This window comes from Semicossyphus pulcher, unplaced genomic scaffold, assembly GCF_022749685.1.
Source record: "Semicossyphus pulcher isolate SPU_LCO1_2020_fin unplaced genomic scaffold, fSemPul1.0.p SCAF_10, whole genome shotgun sequence".
Lineage (NCBI taxonomy): Eukaryota > Metazoa > Chordata > Actinopteri > Labriformes > Labridae > Semicossyphus > Semicossyphus pulcher.
In genome coordinates, this window is record NW_027211604.1 from 10,629,558 (window position 1) to 10,652,837 (window position 23,280).

Consider the following 23,280-nt stretch of genomic DNA (forward strand, 5'->3'; position numbering starts at 1 on the left):
CAATTATGCTTGATCTCTCAGTGATAGTTTCCTCATCTGAGATGTCCACATATACCATATGGTGCTACTCCAGCATGGACAGCTGATGGCAAGCCTCTGATTTGAGCCCCTACCCCAAGGGATTTCACATTTTCTGCTTCAAAATTTTGCTCCCAACCTTTTTGAAAACTGACTGAATTAAACACATTGGGACAAAATATGAATAAGTAGCAGGTGTGGTTAATATTAAGCCGACATTTTTGACAAGAATTGCTTTTCTTATCCAAATGTATAAAGATGATGACACCTCTTTCCTGCTTGCATTTGCTGCTTTCCAAGCAGACGTGAATTTTATTAGGTGATGAATTATATAATGGTATACAATGCTGCCATTTTAAATCGCTTGTGCATGAACCGTGTGAAACACCTAATTTTATGTCTCTGCTTTGAAGAGCTGACGTGCTGAATATTGTGCAAAGGCTGCCTTTCAGTTCAGAGACACATATAACAGGAAGTTGGTATGCACTATTTCTGGACTGCTGTTCTAAATATAATGCACGCTTGTTATAATATACTGTTATAAAGATCTCTACCTGAAACAGTGCTGTCCAAATGTATTGTTGCTGCTATGATGAGTGCATGGTATATGACACTGAGTAATCAAAAGAGATCTGACACATTTCTGTCACACCTTTCATCTCATGCTTTCACTGTAACTAATCCCTTCACCGTCTTTTCACTTAAATTTCACATTTTCATTTCGGCGTCTTGAATAAAAGGAGTGCCGGAGGGAGGTCTCACTTTCAGACGTGCAAAGACAGATCACACCTTACAGCAGCACACTATATGTCAGCTTTACTATGCTGCTTTACAATGCTGCATGCAGCCTTTATATTTGAATGGATCTATCACATTAGGAGACTCTCAACTGAATGAAACAAGATTGAATAATGCAATCAAGACTCATCCAATGATGCCAAGCTGTTCTTAGCTCTCTCTGTCCAGTATCTGAAGGTTTTGAATGTCAATCCTTTCCTCTCCCAGGGGAACTTTATTTTTCTAAATAGAGAAGAAATGATCAAACTGTTCTTTGCTCTTTATTTAATTCTAAAAAATCTAAAGCTGTTTGTCTGTGGAATATTTAGAGCTGGACTATTAATTAAACCAACAGCATGGTATCTCACCATTAATTGGGTGTAATTATAAATTCAATCTAACCCGTTGGTTGTTTTTGAAGTAAAATGGGCTTTGGGCTCTGACTGAGTGGCCCACGTCTGACTAATGAGCAGCAGAAGGCTGCAGTGTGTGAAAGGAGAGGCCTGCTCACACAGGGGTGTCTGTTTGCTGTATGCGACTGGCAGTTTGTCTCCACTCAGTTTGTTTTCCCATGAGGAAGTGAAAGAGCCCCGACCTTGGAGAGGGGCTGAGGAGAGGGGCATCAACCTGGGCAGATGTTCAGGTTCATTTCCCAGCATGCCCCAGCCTGCCATTACCCTGCCCCAGAGGGTACAAACACTGCAGCACCATGCAGAGTGTTTACAGACATACAACAAAGCTGCCGTGCTGTGTATGTTGTCGCTCTGAGGAATCAACAAACAATTTTAAACCCACAACTTTGTTTGCTTTCCGAGGGAACATAATGACTTATTTACAGAATACTGAGGAATGTGGGTCATGCAGGAGATGTTGAATGTATTTTATTTCTTTTCTCTTTTTCGAGACTCTGCACCAAAAATGAACACCGCACAAACTCTTTCTCCAGACTACAAATCTATCGCCTTGTCTCACATCTTTGTATCATCTACGAATGCTTTGGTTTAGTATTTAACAACCAATCTGTGAGGTCAAAGAAAATAAGGACGTGTGATTTTTGTTGCTAGCTGTTGACAGCCAAGAACAAACCAAAAGTTGCGATATTCACTGTCAATATCATGTCCAAACTTCCATGGTGTACCATGGAGAGTTTGCTGAGCAGGTGGCATAATTAATATTCCATGTTTTGAGCTGAAACTCCAAGTGAATCTCACACTGCTTCTTTATGCTACATTCCTGAGAAGTCCTTGAAGGCAGCTTGTGAAGGACGATCTCGCCAAGGACAAGTATCATGCACTGGCATACTTAGATTTAATAATTTACTAGTGTAAATACCCTAAATGTCACAGCTCATTAAAGTACAAGCACACTGCAGGCTAACTTATTCAGAAAGAGGCCTGGCAATTAACAAATCACAACACAGCACTGCACTGAGCTTCTCATACTTTGTGCTCCCTCTTACTTATAATCCATTAAATCACTCTGGCTGCCTGTCCCATCTTTCAGTATCACTGGTGCTCTGTGAACAAAAGCAGGCGCTGCTGGGAGGCTGTACTGAAAAGAAGTGCCCCCAAGAAATAGCTTTTTCTACGTGACATACATAATATACAACACAAAGAATGGGATCTGCTCAATATGAAAAAAATCCACACTCCCAACTGCTGCTTCTCCCCTCAGGGCTTCTTCTATTACGTCCCTCTGCATGTCTAGACAAGACATATGCATACCTGTCGGCAGGAACACAAAGCCGCAGCTATCACAGGGAAGTCGCTACTGTTGTATGAGTGGATAATGAGATTTCATGACCAAAACTGAAGTTACACATCTAAATAAAGAATGTCCCTCGTGATGCTTCTTATTTTACTCACTTTGTGTAATAAAACGACGGGAATAAGAGGTTTTAATAACTCCTTATATGCTCTAGGTTTTCTGTCTGTTTCCTCTTTATGAAACAGATGATGAAGTAAGTGCGTATCGGAGATTATCCTCTACAGTGGTGGTTGTTAGAAATACCACACCTTGTTTCGTAAATAACTGAAGCTCATTGAACTTCACATTTGTCTTGAGATTCATTAGAAGTTATTTTAAGAGAGCTGGATGGGAAAGAATGACATGTACACAAGCCCCAGAGTTAAAAGAACCTTCTTAGGAAATAAGGCCAGCTTTATAGACAAGTCTTATAATGTTACAAAACATCAAATTAATTTAATTGTTAGTTTTCATGTGCTAGCTTGAGTTCATTTCAGGGCTGCAACTTGTAACTGTTGTCATTATGGTTTTATGTGTGGTTTAGCTATTTTATTTGATTAATCAAGCAATGATTTATAGTATAATGTCGTAAAATACGGATAGTTACTAATTATATGGTAATGTTGTGGTAATCTTTAAGAATAAAAAACTATTAAAGTAACAATGCAATAAAGATAACCACCACATTGGAGTATATGAACCACCATTGGTTTGGTGTGTGCCCTTGACAAATAACCTTAAACTTAATTTAAGGGTAACCTACATTCATGAAGTAAATTTATACAAATCAATTGCAAACAAAAATTTTAAAATGACTGTATGTAATCATATTTTAAAGAACACTTTGTTGGAGCAGAAGTTAGCAGTTACGTAATTTATGTGTGACTTTGTTGAAGTGCGTAGTTTAGTGCACAGCCCTCATTTACAGAGCAGTATATGGGTCAAATCCAGCTAGCAATTCTGAAGGTTGGAGACATACTCTACTATATACTTTGGAAGAAAACTTAATTTTTAGATAATTTTTAATATAACAAATTCATAACTTATGTGAACATTAAAATGTATCTATAAATTGATAATAATCTGTCTCTGTATGCTTACAATTGTGTACAAATGAATCTGTCTGCTTGTGTGTGTTGTCAGTATAAGGCTGTCAAGTGTCTACATTATGTGTAAAGTAACATATTAAACTGGGGAGGTATTTTGTGTGGACTATATATGGACCAAGTCAGTGAGAACTAGAGTGAAAATTAAACCCTCCGTGTGAGCATCAACAGACATCCCCCCACAAAGTAACTGAGCAAATACAGCTGATCCAGAGAGACTCCCCCAGGCCAAACCTCACACAGAAGCGTCTGCCCGGCCCAACGACTCCATCACCATCCATCAGCTACACATGTAGGGCACTCACCCCAGACTGGCCCTTTACTAACGGTTATTCTGTGACACTCGAGATGGGCGACTCAGTGGTGAATGCTTAAGAAAGGCCTCATTGTCTCCCCTGTTCATCTCATCGTTGTTGAAATTGTCCTAAAATTTCTGCTGACATCATTCTCAAATGCTCTGATATTGTCATACTGCTGTATTTCGGGCTGCAAGTTCCATTAATGATGAAGAGTAAAAATCTAGATGCACAACAGGCCATATTTTCAGTTTAAACAACATATTTGATAACTCATTAGCTATCGTCAGACAACAGCTAATGTTAGCATTTAACTACTTCCTAGCTAACATTACTGCCTGTTAGGAAATAGCTAAAAGCTAATATTTCAGTTTAATGTTGGAAAACAATAAGACAGGAAAGCATTAACTCCTAGCTAATTAAAATTTTTTAGCTAAGAAGTGGTTGAATGCTAGAATTACGGTTTGAGAGTGTTATATCAGACAAAAGGAAAGGCTAAATTTCTAGCTAATGATATTGTAAGATATTGTAACGATAGCTAATGATATTGTTAGCTAGTAGGTGGTTACATGTCAAAGTTACTGTTTGATAGTGTTATGCCAGGCAAAAGGAAAGGCATTAATTTCTAGCTAATGATATTGTTAGACATTGTAACGATAGCTATTGATATTGTTAGCTAGGAAGTGGTTGAATTAAAACTAATCGGCTAAAGCTAATCGGCTAAAGCTAATCGGTTATGACATACAGGACTACAAATTCAAATGCCGTCCACTGCTCCTCCTGAATTTTCACTGTAAATTGTTTTTTCAGTTCCTGAATTATCAGGTGAAATTAATAACTCTAAGATTCCCTACATTAATGAGGTTTGTATCCTTAATCCCAACAGTAATACAGCATTAGAGTTTCCCACTCACTCCCACAGTGTGCTGAAATTGACTGCCGTGTGAATATGGTAAATTAGGTGTCCCCTGGGGCAGATTGATGGTAGGAGACATGAGCTTACTGACCATCGAACACCTCAATCAAAACCCAGGGGTACACTGTGCCCACAGAAGGTATACGGCTGGCCAGCTGTGCTCAACACCACACCCTAAAACCTGCCAGCCAGACACTGTGGTCACGTCTGCTGCAGGGCGCAAATAATTAACCCCAATTAATCATGTTTGTGTCATGTTCCCTTCCTGTTTTCATTAGAATGTAGAGAAACTGATGCTATAGTTAGGACCTTTAGGATTTCTCTGCATTTGATGCCATATGTGATATTTTAGCCCTATTGCTTTAGGATGATCTAAGGATGTATTTTTTCAATGCAATCTTCAACCAAATATTTCCTGTTTTAAATCTTTCTGCATGAACTCCTTGCAGATAGAGAGGCTGCGGTCGGTTATTTCCTCCTGCCCTCAGCAGGATATCTGTTCGTATAGAGTTTGCTGTGTCATGGGAAGTCATAGCCAGACAGCACGAGCAACATAAATGAATGGATTGCTGATTTGGCGTGATTATAGTAGTGGAGCCCTGGTGGAGGGCTCGTCTGCCTTGCGCAGCCTGTCCTGCGGGAGCTCTGGTCGACCAGCAGGTGGATAAAAGGCCCACTGTGGGCTGCAGATGGTGCACGGTCTGGGTTGGAGGAGGGAGAGAGGGGATGGAGATGGACAGGCTCACAAAGCCTGCCTCCTCCCATCCCCGATCTCCCATCGACCCACATGATTCCACTGCTACAGGAGAATCCCCAGTTGTGGGGCGGATGGAGGGAGGTGGGGAAGTCGTCCGTGTGCAGCTGGGTTACAGCATCAAGGTCCGAGCCTCAGGGAGCAACACAATTTACTCTTAATGGAAAACAAGTATAGCCTGTGACCTCAGCTTTAGTCTGTCCCCATGTGGTAATTTCTGTTTCCCTTAACCTCTGGGCCTATTTTCCCTTCGTGCTGCCGACTGTCTCATGGTCTGCTTCTCACTTCTGCTTACTGGCTCCTGTCTGAGCTTAGAAACACGACTACAGAGGGAGTCTGTCTGCTCTGTTGTTGCTCATTTAATGCTCATCAGAAATCAGAGCCTATTTAAAGACACAGACGCAACTGACACACAGTTCTGCTCTCCTCGTGACGCCCTGTATCCTCGCAGAGTAGGGATTAAAGGTTGAAAAGTTTGCATAAATATGCTTAAATTCAGTTTGAATAAAAGCTACTGATATGACATATCATATATTCTTTATGCTAACACATGCACAGCAAACAAAAACCTCTCAACACAAGGCCAGTGAGTGTTTTCAGTGCTTTCAGTAAAGCCCATGAAGCTTAATTGTTTAATAAAGGGTGGTAGCTAAATGCAGTTGCATGCATTAAGGAGAAGGAGGTGCAGTTGTGTTTGCTTTCCCAGCAGTACGGATGTAGCACTTCTGTAAGGTGGGACTGAATAATTGAAAGGTGTTTTATCTGTGGCTGTGCAGCTCCCCACATAGGTCTCTAATTATGGTGTCACCCGGAGATAATTCAGAAGACAGGATCGTTCACACACGTACACAGACTTGCGCACACACCAATTTGCAGCTGCTTAATCAATATGTGTCTGAAGGTGAAGTCTGCACAATGTCAAGTAGTCTGAATATGTGTTCTCATAGATTGCCCTCGTACCGGCTTGTTTCCAGTTATAGAATACTGTTGTGTGAGGGTTTATTTAATAGAAGACACAAAGAGCGAGAGAGAGATTTGTGTGCATACAAGTGTGTGTGCACTGAAATGTCTTCGGATGTTCTGGCCCGTGCGAGTGATTCAGCAGCCCTGAGGAATAATGTGCCCTAACTCAGGCTTTGTGCACGATCAAAAGGCGTGCATGAAATATAAACCCCCAGAGGAAGCATGAGTCTGGTTGATGATGTATATTAAGATTTAACGTGTGATGAATGCGTATGGGGAATTTTGACAGCTGAGTAATGAGCTTAACCATCAGTATGTGCCTGAGTGTCCTCTTCTACTTAGACGCTCTTGGGCATGGGAGAGAGAGAGAGGCTGCGCTCGTATTCATCGACTGGGGCAGAGATTACGCTCATATTCTTGTTATTCTGGTTGTGAATTTGGAGCTAATTGGCTTCAGTAGTAGAGCAGAGCACATGAGTAACAGTGTGGTCTGACTGTGTTACACATTTTTACTTGCGGCGCGTCCTTTCTTCCTTCAGTGTCGGCATGTACCGTCTCATCTGCATGGAACTAATAACACATAAAGAATATCTGAAAATATAGGAAACTACATTTTCCAACCCATGCTAATACTTTCACTTTTCTGATTGATTGCTTTATAACATTTATCGCTCCCAGATAATGAATCCTACAGACTATTCCTCCAGCACCAACATAGGTTGACATAGTGTTTTAAAGGTATCTTCCAGCAGGTTTTGAATGCGTAATTAATAACCCCCCCGGGATGGATACATAGAAACAATCTGTTGGTAAAAAGATTTCAGTTTCGTTCTCTTTGTCGGCACCTATGGCGATATCCAGACAGTGTCGTTGGCTCCGGCTGAAACTCTATATTTTCCTCACTGACAGTTGCTTTCCTTTTTAGACTGTTTGCCTTCATCTGAGCGTTGAATTTGTTTCTTTTTCTTTGGATTTTCACTTATTTTTGAAGTTGTATCTGTAGTCATCCATCTTTTCTTTGTTTGTTCAGCCATAGTAGATTACTGTTTACTCACAACGCTTGCAGAGAGTGAAAAAGCAGCCGCTTAGCTCCGCCTACCCTCTCTGGCAGACCAACCACTGCTGGCTGATGGAAAACGCGTCACTAACTGGGCGCCGCTTGTGATTTTTTCTTTGAATATCGCCACAGACACCCAGTCCATAATAATACTATATACTGCAAATGCAAAGGCTTCCATCAGTGGGCCATAGGCTCAATCCCCATTGTGTTACCTCATTCAGCGATAGATAGTGATGTAACAGACATTTATTTACATTAAAATCTTTTCACTTTAACTTAAAATACTTGCAAAAGTAATGCAATTCCCATCAGCTGTACTTTATGTTGTCATGGTAACCCGCTACGATGCCAAATATGCCAAATACCGGTATTATACCTGCTAAAAATTAACATGTTCGTATCGTCTCTGTAAGGGTGTTGCCGTGCTTGCATTAGCATTAAACTTTGAGCATCTCTGTCTACATTTGGCTTAAAAAAGCAGTTAGCTCTCGACTTTATCTGAAATATGTCAATGTCTATTTTTCCATATAGCAGGCACATAACAGGCCAGTAAGTAAAATGTAAGTCAGTATGTTACATTTCTGAGTTTGAAAATATGTGTTTCAGTTACACAAGGACAGTTAACTAAGCCATCGTATATACCAATAACAAATGACTCAAAGTGAACAACCTCAAAGAGATAAATCCTTTAAAATAGCTAAATATTTTTTATACTTTATCCAGAAAACCTCTCTTCTGCACATAAAGCAGCCCACATCTCCCTTTTTTATGATCATTTCACAATCATGATTCTGATCTTCCAACCAACAGAAAATATGTGGAGCCACTTCTTACACTTTGCACCCATTCATCCAAATGTTAATCCATTACTGTGCCACTCCCAGTGAGATCGATATTGGAAATACTGAGATATTACACTGCCAGTAGCACTCCGACCATCCAGGCCTAAGACTCTGGTGTAATCTTAGACCAGTGTTCGATGAAGAGGCATGCTGCCTATCGCTCCGTCAGGAGACATATTGATTAGACTTTCTGTCTCAAGCAAACATAATGGACGATGCCCAGGTCTTGGAAATATTAAAATGGTTGTAACATGTGTGTTTCATACTTTATATTTGATCAGCTTCCGTTCCTCTGTCTTGCAGATTTGTCCAAGAATCGTCTGACAGAAATCCCTCCTGAAGTGTGTCTGTTCGCCCCCCTGGAGTCGCTCAACCTCTATCACAACTGCATCAAGTGCATCCCAGAAGCCATTATCAATCTGCAGATGCTGACTTATCTTGACATCAGGTAGGGCATTGATAGCGCTTTCAGTTTGGTTCCTGCTTCGTCTCATGTGTTCAGTTTTATTTCTCTCATGAGGAGCTTGTTCCACTTCCTCTGCATTAACAGGGCAAACATGCTTACATGAAAGAGAGGCAGTTCCTCAATTCCCACTCACCACATGCTCACTGTAACATGCTTCTGTATACTGTTTGAAATGTAGGTCATTGTTTTATCTTTCTCTGCAGCCGAAATCTCCTGTCAGTTCTGCCAAAATACTTGTTCAGCCTCCCCCTCAAAGTTCTGCTTGTGAGCAACAACAAGCTGGTGTCCATCCCCGAGGAGATCGGGAAGGCCAAAGAGTTGATGGAGCTGGTGAGCAGTCTTTGTGCGTCTCGGTGTGAATGAACCCGTGCGTATCATACTGCCTGACTCATTCCATTTCTTGCGCTCTGTCTCCCCCCGCAGGACGTGAGCTGCAATGAGATCCAGGTTCTGCCGACTCAGGTGGGGAGGCTTCACGCCTTACGAGAACTCAACATCAGGAAGAACTGTCTCCACATGCTGCCTGAGGGTGGGTTCATCACTTGCGTGCGTTTGGTTTCTTCTTTCCCTCAGGTTTTCCAGAGAATTCTCCAATAGTTGATTTATTTTGACATTTTTTGGCAACTGTATCAGCCCTCTCACCCAAGAGAAACACCCCTGCAGTGTTTGTCTTGTGTTAGCTGTCATGTTACCACTCCATCTAAATAACTTTGAATGCTTTAGTTGAACTGTAAAGGTGTAAGGCAGAAACGTCTTCACGTTTTGTGCTTACATTTGAATTTAAGTGAATCAAATAAAAATACAGCAAGACCACACCCTTAAGTAGAAGAGAGGGACTTTGAGACGACATATAATTAGAAAATAATCTACATTTCAAAGAGTTTATTTGATGTTGCCGTTTACCAGGCGAGGAGAGTCTAATAAAGATGTTGCATTATGGGAATTGCGAGATCAGCCTCTGCCTTATCCATCCTCCTCATCTTTACAAACACAAAACATCACAAGTCATACTACTTCTTATATAACAGATAAGCCAAGAATCTGTTAAATAGCCAACCAGTGTTGACACAGCTCAGAGTTGAGGGTGTAGCACTGATGAGTAGTAACCAAAGAGTAACAAAGAAAACATTGTGTTCCCACATATGCATGTTGAAGCTGTGCATCACGCTCTAAAGAATCTGTTTATGAAACTGTCCTTGTTGCGTTCGTACTTGCAGAGTTGGCCGACTTGCCTCTCGTCCGACTTGACTTTTCCTGCAATAAGATCACAGAGATCCCCGCAGCCTACAGGAAACTCAGGCAGCTGCAGCACATCATCCTCGACAACAATCCTATGCAGTCCCCACCCGCACAGGTTAGTGCATTTTGTGTATATGGTGTATACATGCACTATGTATAGTGTATGGTCAAGGTGACACGCCCCTCACATTTTCATGTACGTGGTACGATTGCTCCATCTAGTGGATAAATAAATATATATTTCTCTTTGTTGTGTTCAGAAAAACTCTAGAGACACTTCAAGTGCATTTGTTTGTTTCAGATTTGTCTCAAGGGCAAAGTTCACATATTCAAGTACCTGAACATCCAGGCGTGTAGGATGGACAAGAAGCCGGACACCCTGGACCTCCCCTCTCTCGGCAAGCGCTGCCTCCCGCAGCCGCTCACAGATAGGTACAAGTGCACCTGCTTTTGTATCATTTATTCTCCTTTAATCATTCAAAATGCACCCACACCTGCTCTTTTGACGATATATCCTGCATTATGTTAGGCTATCAGAATCTACAGCCACTGAGCAGTTTGTTTTTATTTTCCAGCATGGAAGATTTTTACCCCACTAAGAACCACGGGCCTGACTCTGGAATTGGTAGTGACAATGGCGACAAGAGGCTGTCGACAACTGAGGTCAGAGTTCAAACTCTCAACATTTACTGATGGCATTTTGGAACCAGAAGTGACCGTATTTGGACAAGAGGGTGGCTAAGCATTTCCTGCCTCTCTGTCTTGAGAAATCACAGTGGCACTAAAGCATACAAAGACTATAATTCACAAAATGAACTTCATGCTTTACTGAAAAAGACTTGAAATAAGGGATTTAGACCAACCAAGCTAGCAGGGAACGTTAACATTGGCTAACATTACCTACAAGTTCTAATTACATTTGAAAGAAAACGTTTTAATCTAATTTTCAAAAAACGTTTTAAGGATGTTTATCATTTAAAAAAAGCTCTTGTGACGTTAAAACTTAAACTAAGACAAAACGTTTTTAACTGCAACATTCTGATAATATTTGGATGTTATTGAGGCCTGGGATGTCAGAACACCTGTTATAAAACATTTGCTCAATGTTACATAAAAACAAAGGTCAGAGTTCAAACTCTCAACATTTACTGATGGCATGAGGAGCATGTAAATGTCATTTACTATTAACCTGAAGGCATCATGTTTTGATACATGAATGTTAAAGTACAGAAATTGAATTTTACATTGTGATACACTATTAAAGGAGAAGTTTGTTTTTTTTAAACTTGGACCCTATTTTTTACAAATTTGGGTGTCAAAATGACTCATAGGAACAAAAGCTTTAGTAATCTGTGCAGTAGATGGCCTCCAACAGAGCCGCAATACGGCCGCAGTGGCTGCAACATAATCCCCTGGGGCAAACGCCGCTTTCCCACTGGTCAAAAAACCAACTTAAACCCACTAACACTCTGCTTTTTTGCTTAGTGGGAAAGGTTACAATCGGCATTCAGACCCGGGTCAAATGACCCTGCCGTAGACCTGGGTAATTATCACTCTCAAAACCCGCGTTGACACGCTAATCTCCGCCCCCTTTCTGGTGCCATGCTATGCTTTGTCGGTAACTTCTGCGACTCCTTGTCATCTCAGCTACAAATTCCGCCTGTCTCCGTCCGAGCAGCGCTCGAACATCACTCCAAATTTGACGGCGCCGAGTTTGATACACAGACTGAATGAGTAATAGATACAATAAAGACCTGACCACCGTAACAGCTTCACTGTTTACTAACCCTGCTTTGGGCGCATTTGTGACGTCAGACAGTGACGCAGCAGAAAAGAGTATACTCCACTGGAAAGAAAATCGGCATCTATAAGCTGGTCTTCCCGGGTCAGAACAACCCGCATCTACACTCTAAATTTAGGTGGGAAAGGGGTATAAAAGTGCTTGTTTTTACCGCTGACAGGCTCAGATTGTTACTCCAGGTGTCCAACAACATTAAGGAAATTACCCCTACAAAGATTGTCCTTTTTTTAAAGAGCAAGATTTTTGTGTAACCAGTAACAGAAGTCTCGCCCAAGGAGAAGTCTCGCTCTGAAATCTTGCGGGTGGTGAGATGTTATGTGAACAGGACGGTGGAAACGTGAGTTAGAGTCGGAGAGAGGATTTTTTTACGTGGAGGACTGCCAGAATATATTTCAAAAGCCATGGCGATGGAGATGAGGCATTTGAACCGCCGTCCTGTTCAGGTAACACCTCACCACCCGTGAGATTTCTGAGCGAGACTTCTCCTTGGGCGAGACTTATGTTTCTGTTTCTGGTTACACAAAAAGGATCTTACTCTTTAAAAAATGGACGATCTTTAATCATTTTCATAATGTCGGACACCTGGAGTAACAATCAGAGCCTGTCAGTGGTAAAAACAAGCACTTTTAGTGGACGTACTTTGATCGGCTGTATCGCGGCTACAGCGGAGTTCATCTACTGAACTGATTCCAAAAGTTTTTGTTCCTCACTCATTTCGACACCCAGATTTGTAAAAATAGGAACCAGGTTTAAAAATTCTGAATTACTCCTTTACGCTATGTTAAACAATGACCAACCAAGTTTGGCAAATAGGCCAAATACTTTCTATCAAGAATTGAATGCATCACGGACACTTGGTAGATTGGGAAGCAGGTGTGCAGGCAGGCGGGGGATCAGAGGTGACTGGCTGAGTAAGGAAGCTATCGGAGGGCAAATGGTGGACAGATGGAGAAAACTGAAAAACAAGAGTTTGTTGTGAAAATCTAAATCTTCTTCGGGGGTCCAGCTGGGCCCTCAAACGCATTGATTGCAAGAGATGGAAACATTTATAGGGAGAAGTTTGTCAGGATAAGTGAGTGTTTCTCCCACAGGGTTTGAAAGGCAGCCAGGCACACATGAAACAGAAACAAACCCTGCAACACAATCATTCTGAAATGAACCAAACCTTCTCTTCCTCTCCTGCAGCCTTCAGACGACGACACTGTCAGCCTGCACTCCCAGATTTCAGAGACAGCCCGTGCCGATGCCCTCTCACTCCTCTCCAAAATGGATTCTTGCAAAGGTTACCGAAAATAAGTATCACATATTCCCTTTGAAAGCAATAAGAGAGACTCGGGGGTGGTTGAATGAAGTGCCTAAAATGTGACAGTTTATGTGATGAACGCGGATGCTTCCTCCCTCTATCAGATCAGGATCTCTATGACTTTATAGAGCCAAACCCCGACGAGGATCCTGCTCTGTCAGAGTGTGATGGGCAGCAGAGCACTCATGTGTCTTGTATAAAGGTATGAATCAAGCAGTTAATGCGTAGGATGGTTGACACGATACAACAAAGCATCAGCTCACAGGAGGTAAATCAATGTGTGGTTATTGGTTCCTGACATGGTGTGTGCGTGCATGTTTGTGTGTGTGTTTCAGGAACTGGAGAAAGTTCTTAACATGTCTCACCAAAGCAAAGATAAAGACTGCTGGAAAGAGGAGTCTGGGTGAGTTTGTGACTCGTGACTGCAGGCAAACAAACAGATTCTTAAGTCAAGATTTGTCTAATTAAAGTCTAAATGCTTATAAATAATTTCGGTGTAAAGACATAAAAAGAGTTCTGTGGAAGTTTCTTGACAACATTTCACAGAAATGAGTCACGAGGCTGCAAAACATAAAAGGATGAGTCAGCTGGTTGTCACATTTACAAGTTTACAATTAGAAGCAAATAGCATGCACAGAGCTGTCTGCAGCCGTTTGCCTCCTCTTCACTTCCATTACTTGTGAGCAAAGCGGTGAATAAAGCATTTGCTCCCTGTGGCATGCATCTCCACTTCCTGTTTCAGTAAACTGTGGTGAACTTTGACCGAGAAGTTGTCAGCATCAACCAAATGCAAAGATGTATGCGTGGTTGACCCCACTAACTGGCTGCAAAAATGCCAATTTAACCTTTGCAAGAATGGTTATTTGCCTGGCTGTACTGAAGTGGAAATGTGACATCACCCATTGGTGTGTGAACTAACATTTGTATTGCTCAAGTTTGGTATTTTTGTGTCCCCATCTTGGAGTTTTGGAACCAGAAGTGACCGTATTTGGACAAGAGGGTGGCTAAGCATTTCCTGCCTCTCTGTCTTGAGAAATCACAGTGGCACTAAAGCATACAAAGACTATAATTCACAAAATGAACTTCATGCTTTACTGAAAAAGACTTGAAATAAGGGATTTAGACCAACCAAGCTAGCAGGGAACGTTAACATTGGCTAACATTACCTACAAGTTCTAATTACATTTGAAAGAAAATGTTTTAATCTAATTTTCAAAAAACGTTTTCAGGATGTTTATCATTTAAAAAAAGCTCTTGTGACGTTAAAACTTAAACTAAGACAAAACGTTTTTAACTGCAAGATTCTGATAATATTTGGATGTTATTGAGGCCTGGGATGTCAGAACACCTGTTATAAAACATTTGCTCAATGTTACATAAAAACAAAGGTACCAACCAGCCCAGAACTAGAACCAGGTGCGAAAAGGGGTATTATTCACTTTTGAAGCCAATAGGCCACGTCCAGTTCTTATATTGAATTGAATTGAATGCTTTTGTTGTCATTATACACACACAGTGTACAACAAAATTAATAGAAAACTCTTGTGGTGCAAAAAAAGAAATAAAATAAGAAAGATATACAGTAGAAATAAATATAAGCGCACAAACGGTAGAGATAAATATATTGCACAGTGAACATAATACAATAGTTTCAGAATCCTGAACAAGGATTTCTTCAGGACACCGAAACTACTGTTTGTTCAGTGTATGATTCACACGTGTGATTGTGCCCCTGATCTAACTTTTTGTGATTGATGTCTCTGATTTATCTTTCATTCACCTTAATTTTGAAATATTAAAGGGGGGTATTGTGCTAATTTCAAGCTTCATATTTCACTCTGTGATACCTGTGGAGTAGCTCAGCATCATTTACAGTTAAAAAAACTCCACATTTTTCTCACACTGGTGCTCTGAGCAGGCCCTCATACAGCCTCTGCCTGAAACAACTCAGTCAGCTCTGTCCCTTTAAGAAACCTCGCCCCTTCAAGCCAGCTTTCTTCTGATTGGCCAGCTCTCTGAAGCCTGCTGAGGCTGCACTTTGTGAAAACTGGCGTTCACAGCAGCCTGCAGACTGAGCTGAGAAGCCTGGGTATTACTCTAACATACTTTGACCTACAGATTTGAAACTTCACCCATGTTTAGTCTGGACATCCAACATTGTAATATTATATATACGTCTTAAAATGTGAAACAGCATAATACCCCCTCTTTAAACAATACAAAGCTAAAAAAGGAACCTGATGATATTAAAGCCAAGGGTTTTTTTTCTAAATGAATTATGCCATTCAGGCGATGCAGGCTACAAAAACACATCCTCCATACAGAGTTGAATGCTGCCCGCAGTAATTACTAGTGGTTATGTAAGTTGACTGTTTAATTATTTAAGTAGAGGGTGAACCCCATGTGCAGGCATCTGTGCAAGCAAATGCAGATTGCCTCAGTTTGAATACCAACCTACTGTGACCGCAGACGACTGCAGGTCAATCTGCAATTAAAGCATCAATTATGAACACGCATTGTGCAGCCAGTCGGTCTAAAACATCTGCGATCAATTTGGGTGATTTGAAAAATGTTGCAAAACCACAACCGGTGTAACCGGTGAGTTAAGACAACCGTTTAGTTTACAGCCAACACATGACTATCTGTATATCTATGAGGCTTTTGTTTCCTGACAGTTGTGCCTGATTTATTGTTTCAGCTACACTTGTGAGTCAGACTGTGTGCACTGTCTGAAGACACTAACCGATTGTGACGTTTTCCCAGTTCTGATAAGGAGCAGCTAGTTGAGGAAGAGGATGATGAGCTGAAGGAAGTGCTGGATCTGAGGAAGATTGCTGTTCAGCTCTTGCAGCAGGAGCAGCAGAATCGGTTTGTGGTTTCTAACAAATAAGCCATCCCATACTTCACGAGTAAGGACCACACCATTTGGACCGTACGATAGAATGTGAAACAATTTGAATATGAGGATAATAATGATACATGAAGATGGCTGCGGTGTGGGGAAGGCTTCGTTGGGGATCAGCAGCAGCTCCCGGGCTGGCGGACCCCTAAGGAAAGAGGAAAGGAGGGGAGGGAGGGTGGGGCACGAGAAACGAGCACGGACAGGTGAAAAAGGCGGTGATGCTTATATCCGCACATGACAGGAAATGAGTGATTGAGGTGTGGTCCTGCTCCTGAACTTCAGCTACAACTTTATCTCCATTTAATGACACACTCTGCACTGACATCAGTTTACACCTCCATTTACTCACACTCAGTCTGTAACATGAACAGTCATGTGTGACGCTCCCATTGGTTAGACTAAAAGCTTGAAGAGAAGATTGTTGATCGCCTCTTGTCCCTGCTTTCTCTCACCTCTCACCTGCTGCACCTTTGATGTTCTAGACGGCGGTCCCTTATTTGCAGAGCAGAGAGTCTCATCCACCGACGGAGAGTGACCGGCCGGGCTCACAGGTAGAGGGACTTAATTTATCGGCATTTACAGATAGCTTGGATTTTACACTGGTCATGTTAAACACACCAACACAATTGATGCTATTAAAAACAGAATTTCCCTTACGTATTAGGGTTTTGTCCTGTATGACTGAGTATGAGGAAATCCAAGCTGTTTCTTATCTTGAATGGGTCAAAGTGTTTCCAAATAAGAGGTTGAATGAGCGCATGTTTCCATATAACTGGTATTGTGTGAATAATGGCTGGTGTTAGAAGGAAGACAATGCTTGTAAACAACCGCTTTTGATATTGAAGATATCCATTGTGCAGATGGATTGACCTTTGTTGCTCAATTGCCAAAATTTCCATTGAAATGGATTCAGCCCAGTTAGTTTATATTGTTTTGCCATGCCATTCATAAGCATGACGGTAAACCATTGTTAAACTGCACGCATCACGTGTCATAAATTGTTACTGCTGCCGGTGAGTAATCCTGGAACAATCCACATACATCATGCAACATGAGTCATCGCTGTGGTAGCAGTGACTGTAACTGCGCCTGCATCTGTTTCGGTCTGCAGGTTCTTAAGTCATTCTGGGAGCTCCAGCAGCAAACCGAGGCCCCCGCCTCAGACCGCTCGTAGGTACGTACTGAACCACATCGGATCACGACAGATTCTCATGCTTTGTCTGGCTTTCCTGCTTGATAAATGACTTGAAAGGCTAATCATTTCAGCAAACAATAACAGCCTGCCCTTGTTAAAAAATGAAAATTAAATCACACGAGAGGAAATCAGATGATCGGTCAAATTTGTGGAACATGTGGGAATGTTGCAATTTCCTGGAGGGACTGATAGATACAGTTTATATGAGGTTACATTTTAATCCATTTTATTTTGTATATATCTAGTTTAAGTGGTCCCAGAGAGAGACATATAGGATGGTGATATGAAACAGTTCTTGCATTATGCCCATGGTGTCTTTAAGGTTATTTTAAAGGAGTCATATGATGACACTTTTGTTTTTATCCTAGTGCTTCTCTGGATGAAGGAAGCAGTGGAGCCTCGGTGCTGAGTGGACAGGTACAAAAGCTTCTTCTGTTTGTTATTTATTTTGTTTGTGTTCACTCCTCTCTTTCCTCATCTGATTTTTCTATCTGGAGTATTCAGATAATAACTATAACTTGAACCATCTGCCTCCACAGCCTTCTTCTTCCTGCTCCTTCGATGGCAGCCTGAAAACAGATCACACAGATTCAGAACCAAAGTGGCCTGAAGTCCCGCCTGTGCTTAACCAGAATGAAGACCGCAGGAGGAACAAGTACCTGAGAAAAGACTATCTCAAGGTGTGCACTTGTCTTCCTGTCACCGCAGCGGTTTGATTTATGGCTTTTTCTAAATGGATATTCTACAGAACACACCTCAAAGGTTGCCTGAAGATAAAGTCTCACCCTCAGACTTTTTAATTGCTGTTGCTACAGTAGCAGTTGCTGTGGGTGTGAACAGATTTACTGTGTTTGTTTGTGGCATTCACTGCCGTTGGGTTTGTTTAATATCGTGAGTACTAAAAATTCCATCCTGTTCCTTTGTATCGGGGTCAAACGTTTCTGAGGCAGGTATCTCAGAATCTCGGCCACAATGATCTGCATTACTCGAACATTGGTGGGAGAACATTTTTGTTTGTGTGTGGTTTAAAAGGTGGCATTAAGACTTTTACTGTTACCTTAACATAAAAGTTCATTTTTATGTGCATCAGATAATAACAGAGTCCTTAAGTAAGTTTTTTGCTGTAAAGGTTGATGGTTTATTATGATCATAATCATCATCACACACGCAGCATGTAAAATGTTTGTTTATCTTCTCCCGGCAGTATAAGTGTCAGAGTGCTCGGAAAAGCTCCAGCGGAAACGATGACTGTGAGGTTGGTATAACAATCATCCCGTGTGGATAAAAATCTTATCACGTCAGAACATCTTCAATCCTCTGACAATGCCACTGATTGTTTTGGGTGTGTTTTTTTGTCTCCAGGAGGGCTTGCGTAGCGGTGACTTCAGCACCACTCTGACAGTGTTTGGACTAAAGCCAAGATCAGGTATTGCACAGGCTCTAACTTTATTGACTTGGCTTGTGTGTTTGCTTAATAGCTTTGTGATTTTTCCTTCTTTCCGCAGTGTTAAAGCTAGGGTTTAAAATAGCCTGTCACAGGGTTATTGTGTTTTAAATATGCACCAACACGTGAGCAAATGCCGGTCAAGCATGACAACAGATCATGTCCCTTTGTATGACTTAATAATTAAATAGACACAGGATGTAAACACTTAAGACTTTATATTTTCAGAAGCTTGAAGGGAGTTTATTCGTGGATGTCCAATCTTTGTTTGTGGTAAACATATCCAATAAAAGCAACAAATTAATCAGTGCGTGCTATTCTCATCGAGAAGCTGAGTTCTCCTACTTACAGAGCCGTGTCTGCAATGCCTACATCTACCAGGATGCATTGCGTGCAAGCAGTTGCAACCTTTCTGCATTTCTACGCTTTTATACTCTTGCTCGAATAAATGCGGCTGAATGTACAAGTCAGACAAAAAGCTGTCAGATGTATCCTTGTCCCCTACATCCTTCATATATCTTGATGCCATTAGCACTGCTTGTAGTGCAACTATCATGCAATTCAAACTGAACTGAAATGTCTGACTACGTGAAATGATGGCGTAGTTGGTTGGAGAACAACAGATTTTTCTGATGAGAACGTCTGTAAGAACTAAAGGAGTCTAAACTATACCTGATAAGTGAGAGATAAGGTTAAAAATCGGCTAAGAATTCCTTCAATTAATAATTAAAAATGGGTAAATACCAAAACGAAAACGGTATTTTGGAAATAGAAATAATGGTCTTCCCCGTGTTAAACGCAGTTAAAACGTCTGTTTTACTGAGGATGCTTTAAATCAATGGGACTACCTATTAGTCTATAAATGGTGCACTTGGCTTGCACTGAAAAAGAAAAAGAAAATGAAGGGTTTTTGATCACTGTGCCAGTGCTCCACTTTCACCAGAGGCTCATCTCGATAATGAAGTGAACACATAGCCAAAATATTTTCTAGGTGGAGTCCCAGCAGTTTTCTCTGGAAGTGGGGAAGGTTTCTGAAGAACTGTTGATCTGTTCTCTGTCATTGCATTAGCACTCAAGGACAAGGTACAACAGGACGGCTCTTTGTCTTTTCCTCGTGATCTTTATTTAGGTGCACTTCATAACATGCCAGTGTGATCTCATCGTTATTTATAACGATAAATGCGCATGATTGATAGCTTCTTTTTTCTTTTCTTTTTAACCAGTGATTGAAGTATTTAGATCTTTTCCTTTTTTAGGTATTAGTACTTAAAGTGCGCTAAAGATGCTCAAAAGTACTTCAACAAGTGCTTTGTAAGTACATTGTGAAAATGTACTTAATGCATCAAATGTAAAATTGCTTTATGCATTTTATCAAATTATCCCCTTGACAGTATTCCTCCAAGACTGCTAAAGGACGTTTTTAACACTGTTGGGTCATGCATTGTGAGTTTGATAAACACCTCCCTTACCTCAGGCTCTGTTCCAACTGTTTTTAAACACGTAGTTGTGCAGCCCTTTATCAAAAAGCACAGTATCCACCCATCCGTTCTCTTCAACTTCAGGCCAATTTAAAGCTTCCTTTTCTTTGTTAAGTTTTAGAGAAAGTAGTCATAAAGCAACTCCAACCACACCTGGATTTTAATGGCATTTGGAAAAGCTTCAGTCTGGTTTAAAATCACGTCACAGCACTTTTAAGTTTTTAATGATTCACTGTTGACTTTGGAAACTTGGACCTGACTGCTGCATTCAAGAATCTGCATCACCAGATTCTGGTAAATGGTTTGCTGTCAGAGAGAACTTTTTCCATCCATCTGGGCCCCACTTGGTTGTGGGGTCCCTCAAGGCTCCATTCTAGGCCCCACTCTCTTTTCCCTATGCTTCCCAAAGGGTCCATTTTTTAAAAACACAACATTTCTTTTCATCTATCTGTTTAAATCTAGTCTGTTTTAACGACGTTAAATCATGGACGGAGTTCAATTTCTTGAATCTCAACGAAAGAAAACTGAAATCATTATATTTGGAAAACCTGAAATCCTGGATAACGTTGATAGCGTTCTTGGCCCGTTAGCCTCCTACAGCCGGCCTTCTGTCAAAAATCTTGGAGTGATCTTTGACAGCTTGTTCAAATTTGACAAACAGGTTAGCTCTGTTATAAAGACAAGCTTCTCTCAACTGAGACTTCTGAGGAAGCTAAAGGCCTACCTTCCTCCAAATGAATTTGAGAGTCATTTGAGAGTTGGATTATTGTAACTCCTTGTATGTTGGTGTAGATCAGTCATCTCTTCGTCGCTTACAGCTGGTCTAGAATGCAGCTGCCCGTCTTCTGAGTGGGAAGAGACGACATGATCACATCACAGGAACAGTCTACCTGTTCAGAACCGCTCAGACCCTTGAAAGTTTTTGATCCTTACTTGAGACCGACCTCTTTGTGTTGGCTTTTAATTCGGGTTTAGCTTGACATTTTATTATGCAACCATATCTCATCTTATTTATTGTGTTTTTATTGTTCATTTTACGTATATTGGTTCTTCTATTTGATATTGTGTTTTAAGCCTGTGCAGCACTTTGATCAACCGTGGTTGTTTTAAATGATCTATTTAAATAAACTCTGACTTTATGCTGAAAAATGCCCCCTATGAACGCCATGAGATCAACATCAATCATGCATTAATGTGTAATAAGCATTTAACTTTTGTAGTTGGCTGAGGTGAAGCTCATATTTAATAGGGGTGGGACAAAATATCCATACGTGCAATACAATTATTGATAGGCTGGCGCCAAATATTGATGTTTTAATTTACAAATATACGGTGCTCCAAACAGATTTCACTGCTATTGTGACTCACCGCGTCATTACTTCATGAGTCCTTGCGACGGCATGACATGACATGAATAAGGGTAACGTGGACGGGAATTCATTGGCCGAAGAAGTTAGTCATGTATTGTGATGTAACATTATATGATTGTCTTGCAATATATCAATTATCACAGAATCAACTTGAAGATTACCATTTCCCAAAGAAGCAGGCTCATCTGAGTTGATGTGCTGCGGCTTGGCTTGCTTACACCTCGACATGGTGCAACCATCATGGGCAAAGAGTTGCAGACAATTTTCCTTGTGATATCATCATTATCGTGGGCCACATATCACATATCGTATCGCGTATCGTATCGCGTATCGTATCGTGTATCGTAGCGCGTATCGTAGCGCGTATCGTATTGCTTATTGTAACGCATATCGGGAGTTACCAAGTGAGTTACCAGGTGATTCCCCCCCCTAGTATTTAAATGTTTTCTGTAACCGTAACTAATGCAATTTTTTTGCTATGTATTAGTCAGCTGATCATTTTTTGATTGTGATTGGTTGTTTCGTAAGACTTCAGAAAATAGTGAGATGAAATGTTCATCATAATAGATATGATCAAGGTTAGACCATCTGACCATCAATCAAACTATTCATCTATGCATTTTAACTAGGGATAGACCGATTATTGGCCAGGCTGATTATCGGCGCCGATATTCGGCATTTTGACGCATATCGGCATCGGCCTTTTTTTTTTTCTTTTTCTTTTTTCTTTTTTTTTAATCCGACGGCCGATAAGAGATCAATTCAAAACTGTGTTATTTTGGCTCTGATGCATATGCTTAAAGGCATTTAAACAAAGTTAAGTGTTGGAGTTTGTATTATTCAAAATTTTGACGCCAATATTTTCACTTTTACTGCAAATGAATATCGGCTTCCAATATCGGTTATCGGCCTCCTTGACTACTAATAATCGGTATCGGTATCGGCCCTGAAAAAACCATATCGGTCTATCTCTAATTTTAACCAAATTTAAGAAGAGGAAAAGCAGAAAACTCTCACAGTTCAGAAACTTAAATAATGTGTGTGCTATCTTTTATGTGTGTGTTACTTGTATCCATAACCATGCAAAAGCAGGCTGCAATTGCAACAAAAGATTATAAGTGAAGAAAATGTTTATCTCTCGATTTGGCAGACTTCCACTGACAGTAGGAGTGAGATGTGAGGATCTGTTACCATGCTGACCTGAAGCTGACCTCAGGCGGCCTCTGGCTGACCCTCTAGGACCGGCAATCTGTTTTTAACATGTTCTTTAAATTTCCATGTTCGTTACTTGGAACTGAGAACAGTGCTCTTTAATTATTTTTCCAGCCTTCACCAGAGGAAGCCGGCAGGAGTACAACTCCACAGACCCCAGTTTCACCATGAGGAGGAAGATGGAGCACTTGAGAGAGGAAATGGAGCAGATAGGACTTTTACGGCAGGTCAGAGGCCTCACTGCTTGTTTACGCCTTTACATTTCTAAAGTAGTGATTCATGCAGCGGCGGACGCCTGCCAGATCCTCTTCTGTTCAAGTGTTTTCACCTTTTAAACATCTAAATCAAATGTCCAGAGGTTGGACTGTACTTGGCTTTCTCAGAAGATGAGT

The 23,280-nt window shown here is 41.0% G+C and overlaps 1 protein-coding gene across 1 annotated transcript in view; it reads left to right on the forward strand.

The window, feature by feature from the left end:
• Positions 1-23,280, forward strand: part of lrch2 (leucine-rich repeats and calponin homology (CH) domain containing 2) — a 30,481-nt gene that overhangs the window by 1,201 nt on the left and 6,000 nt on the right. The window contains exons 2-18 of the mRNA XM_069668701.1: positions 8,782-8,926; positions 9,148-9,274; positions 9,368-9,473; positions 10,162-10,298; positions 10,485-10,615; positions 10,759-10,846; positions 13,170-13,266; positions 13,392-13,489; positions 13,623-13,690; positions 16,051-16,155; positions 16,672-16,740; positions 17,301-17,363; positions 17,753-17,801; positions 17,924-18,064; positions 18,589-18,639; positions 18,747-18,810; positions 23,003-23,115. Of these exons, the coding sequence (XP_069524802.1) occupies positions 8,782-8,926; positions 9,148-9,274; positions 9,368-9,473; positions 10,162-10,298; positions 10,485-10,615; positions 10,759-10,846; positions 13,170-13,266; positions 13,392-13,489; positions 13,623-13,690; positions 16,051-16,155; positions 16,672-16,740; positions 17,301-17,363; positions 17,753-17,801; positions 17,924-18,064; positions 18,589-18,639; positions 18,747-18,810; positions 23,003-23,115 (1,652 nt within the window). The remainder of the gene's footprint in view (positions 1-8,781; positions 8,927-9,147; positions 9,275-9,367; positions 9,474-10,161; positions 10,299-10,484; positions 10,616-10,758; positions 10,847-13,169; positions 13,267-13,391; positions 13,490-13,622; positions 13,691-16,050; positions 16,156-16,671; positions 16,741-17,300; positions 17,364-17,752; positions 17,802-17,923; positions 18,065-18,588; positions 18,640-18,746; positions 18,811-23,002; positions 23,116-23,280) is intronic.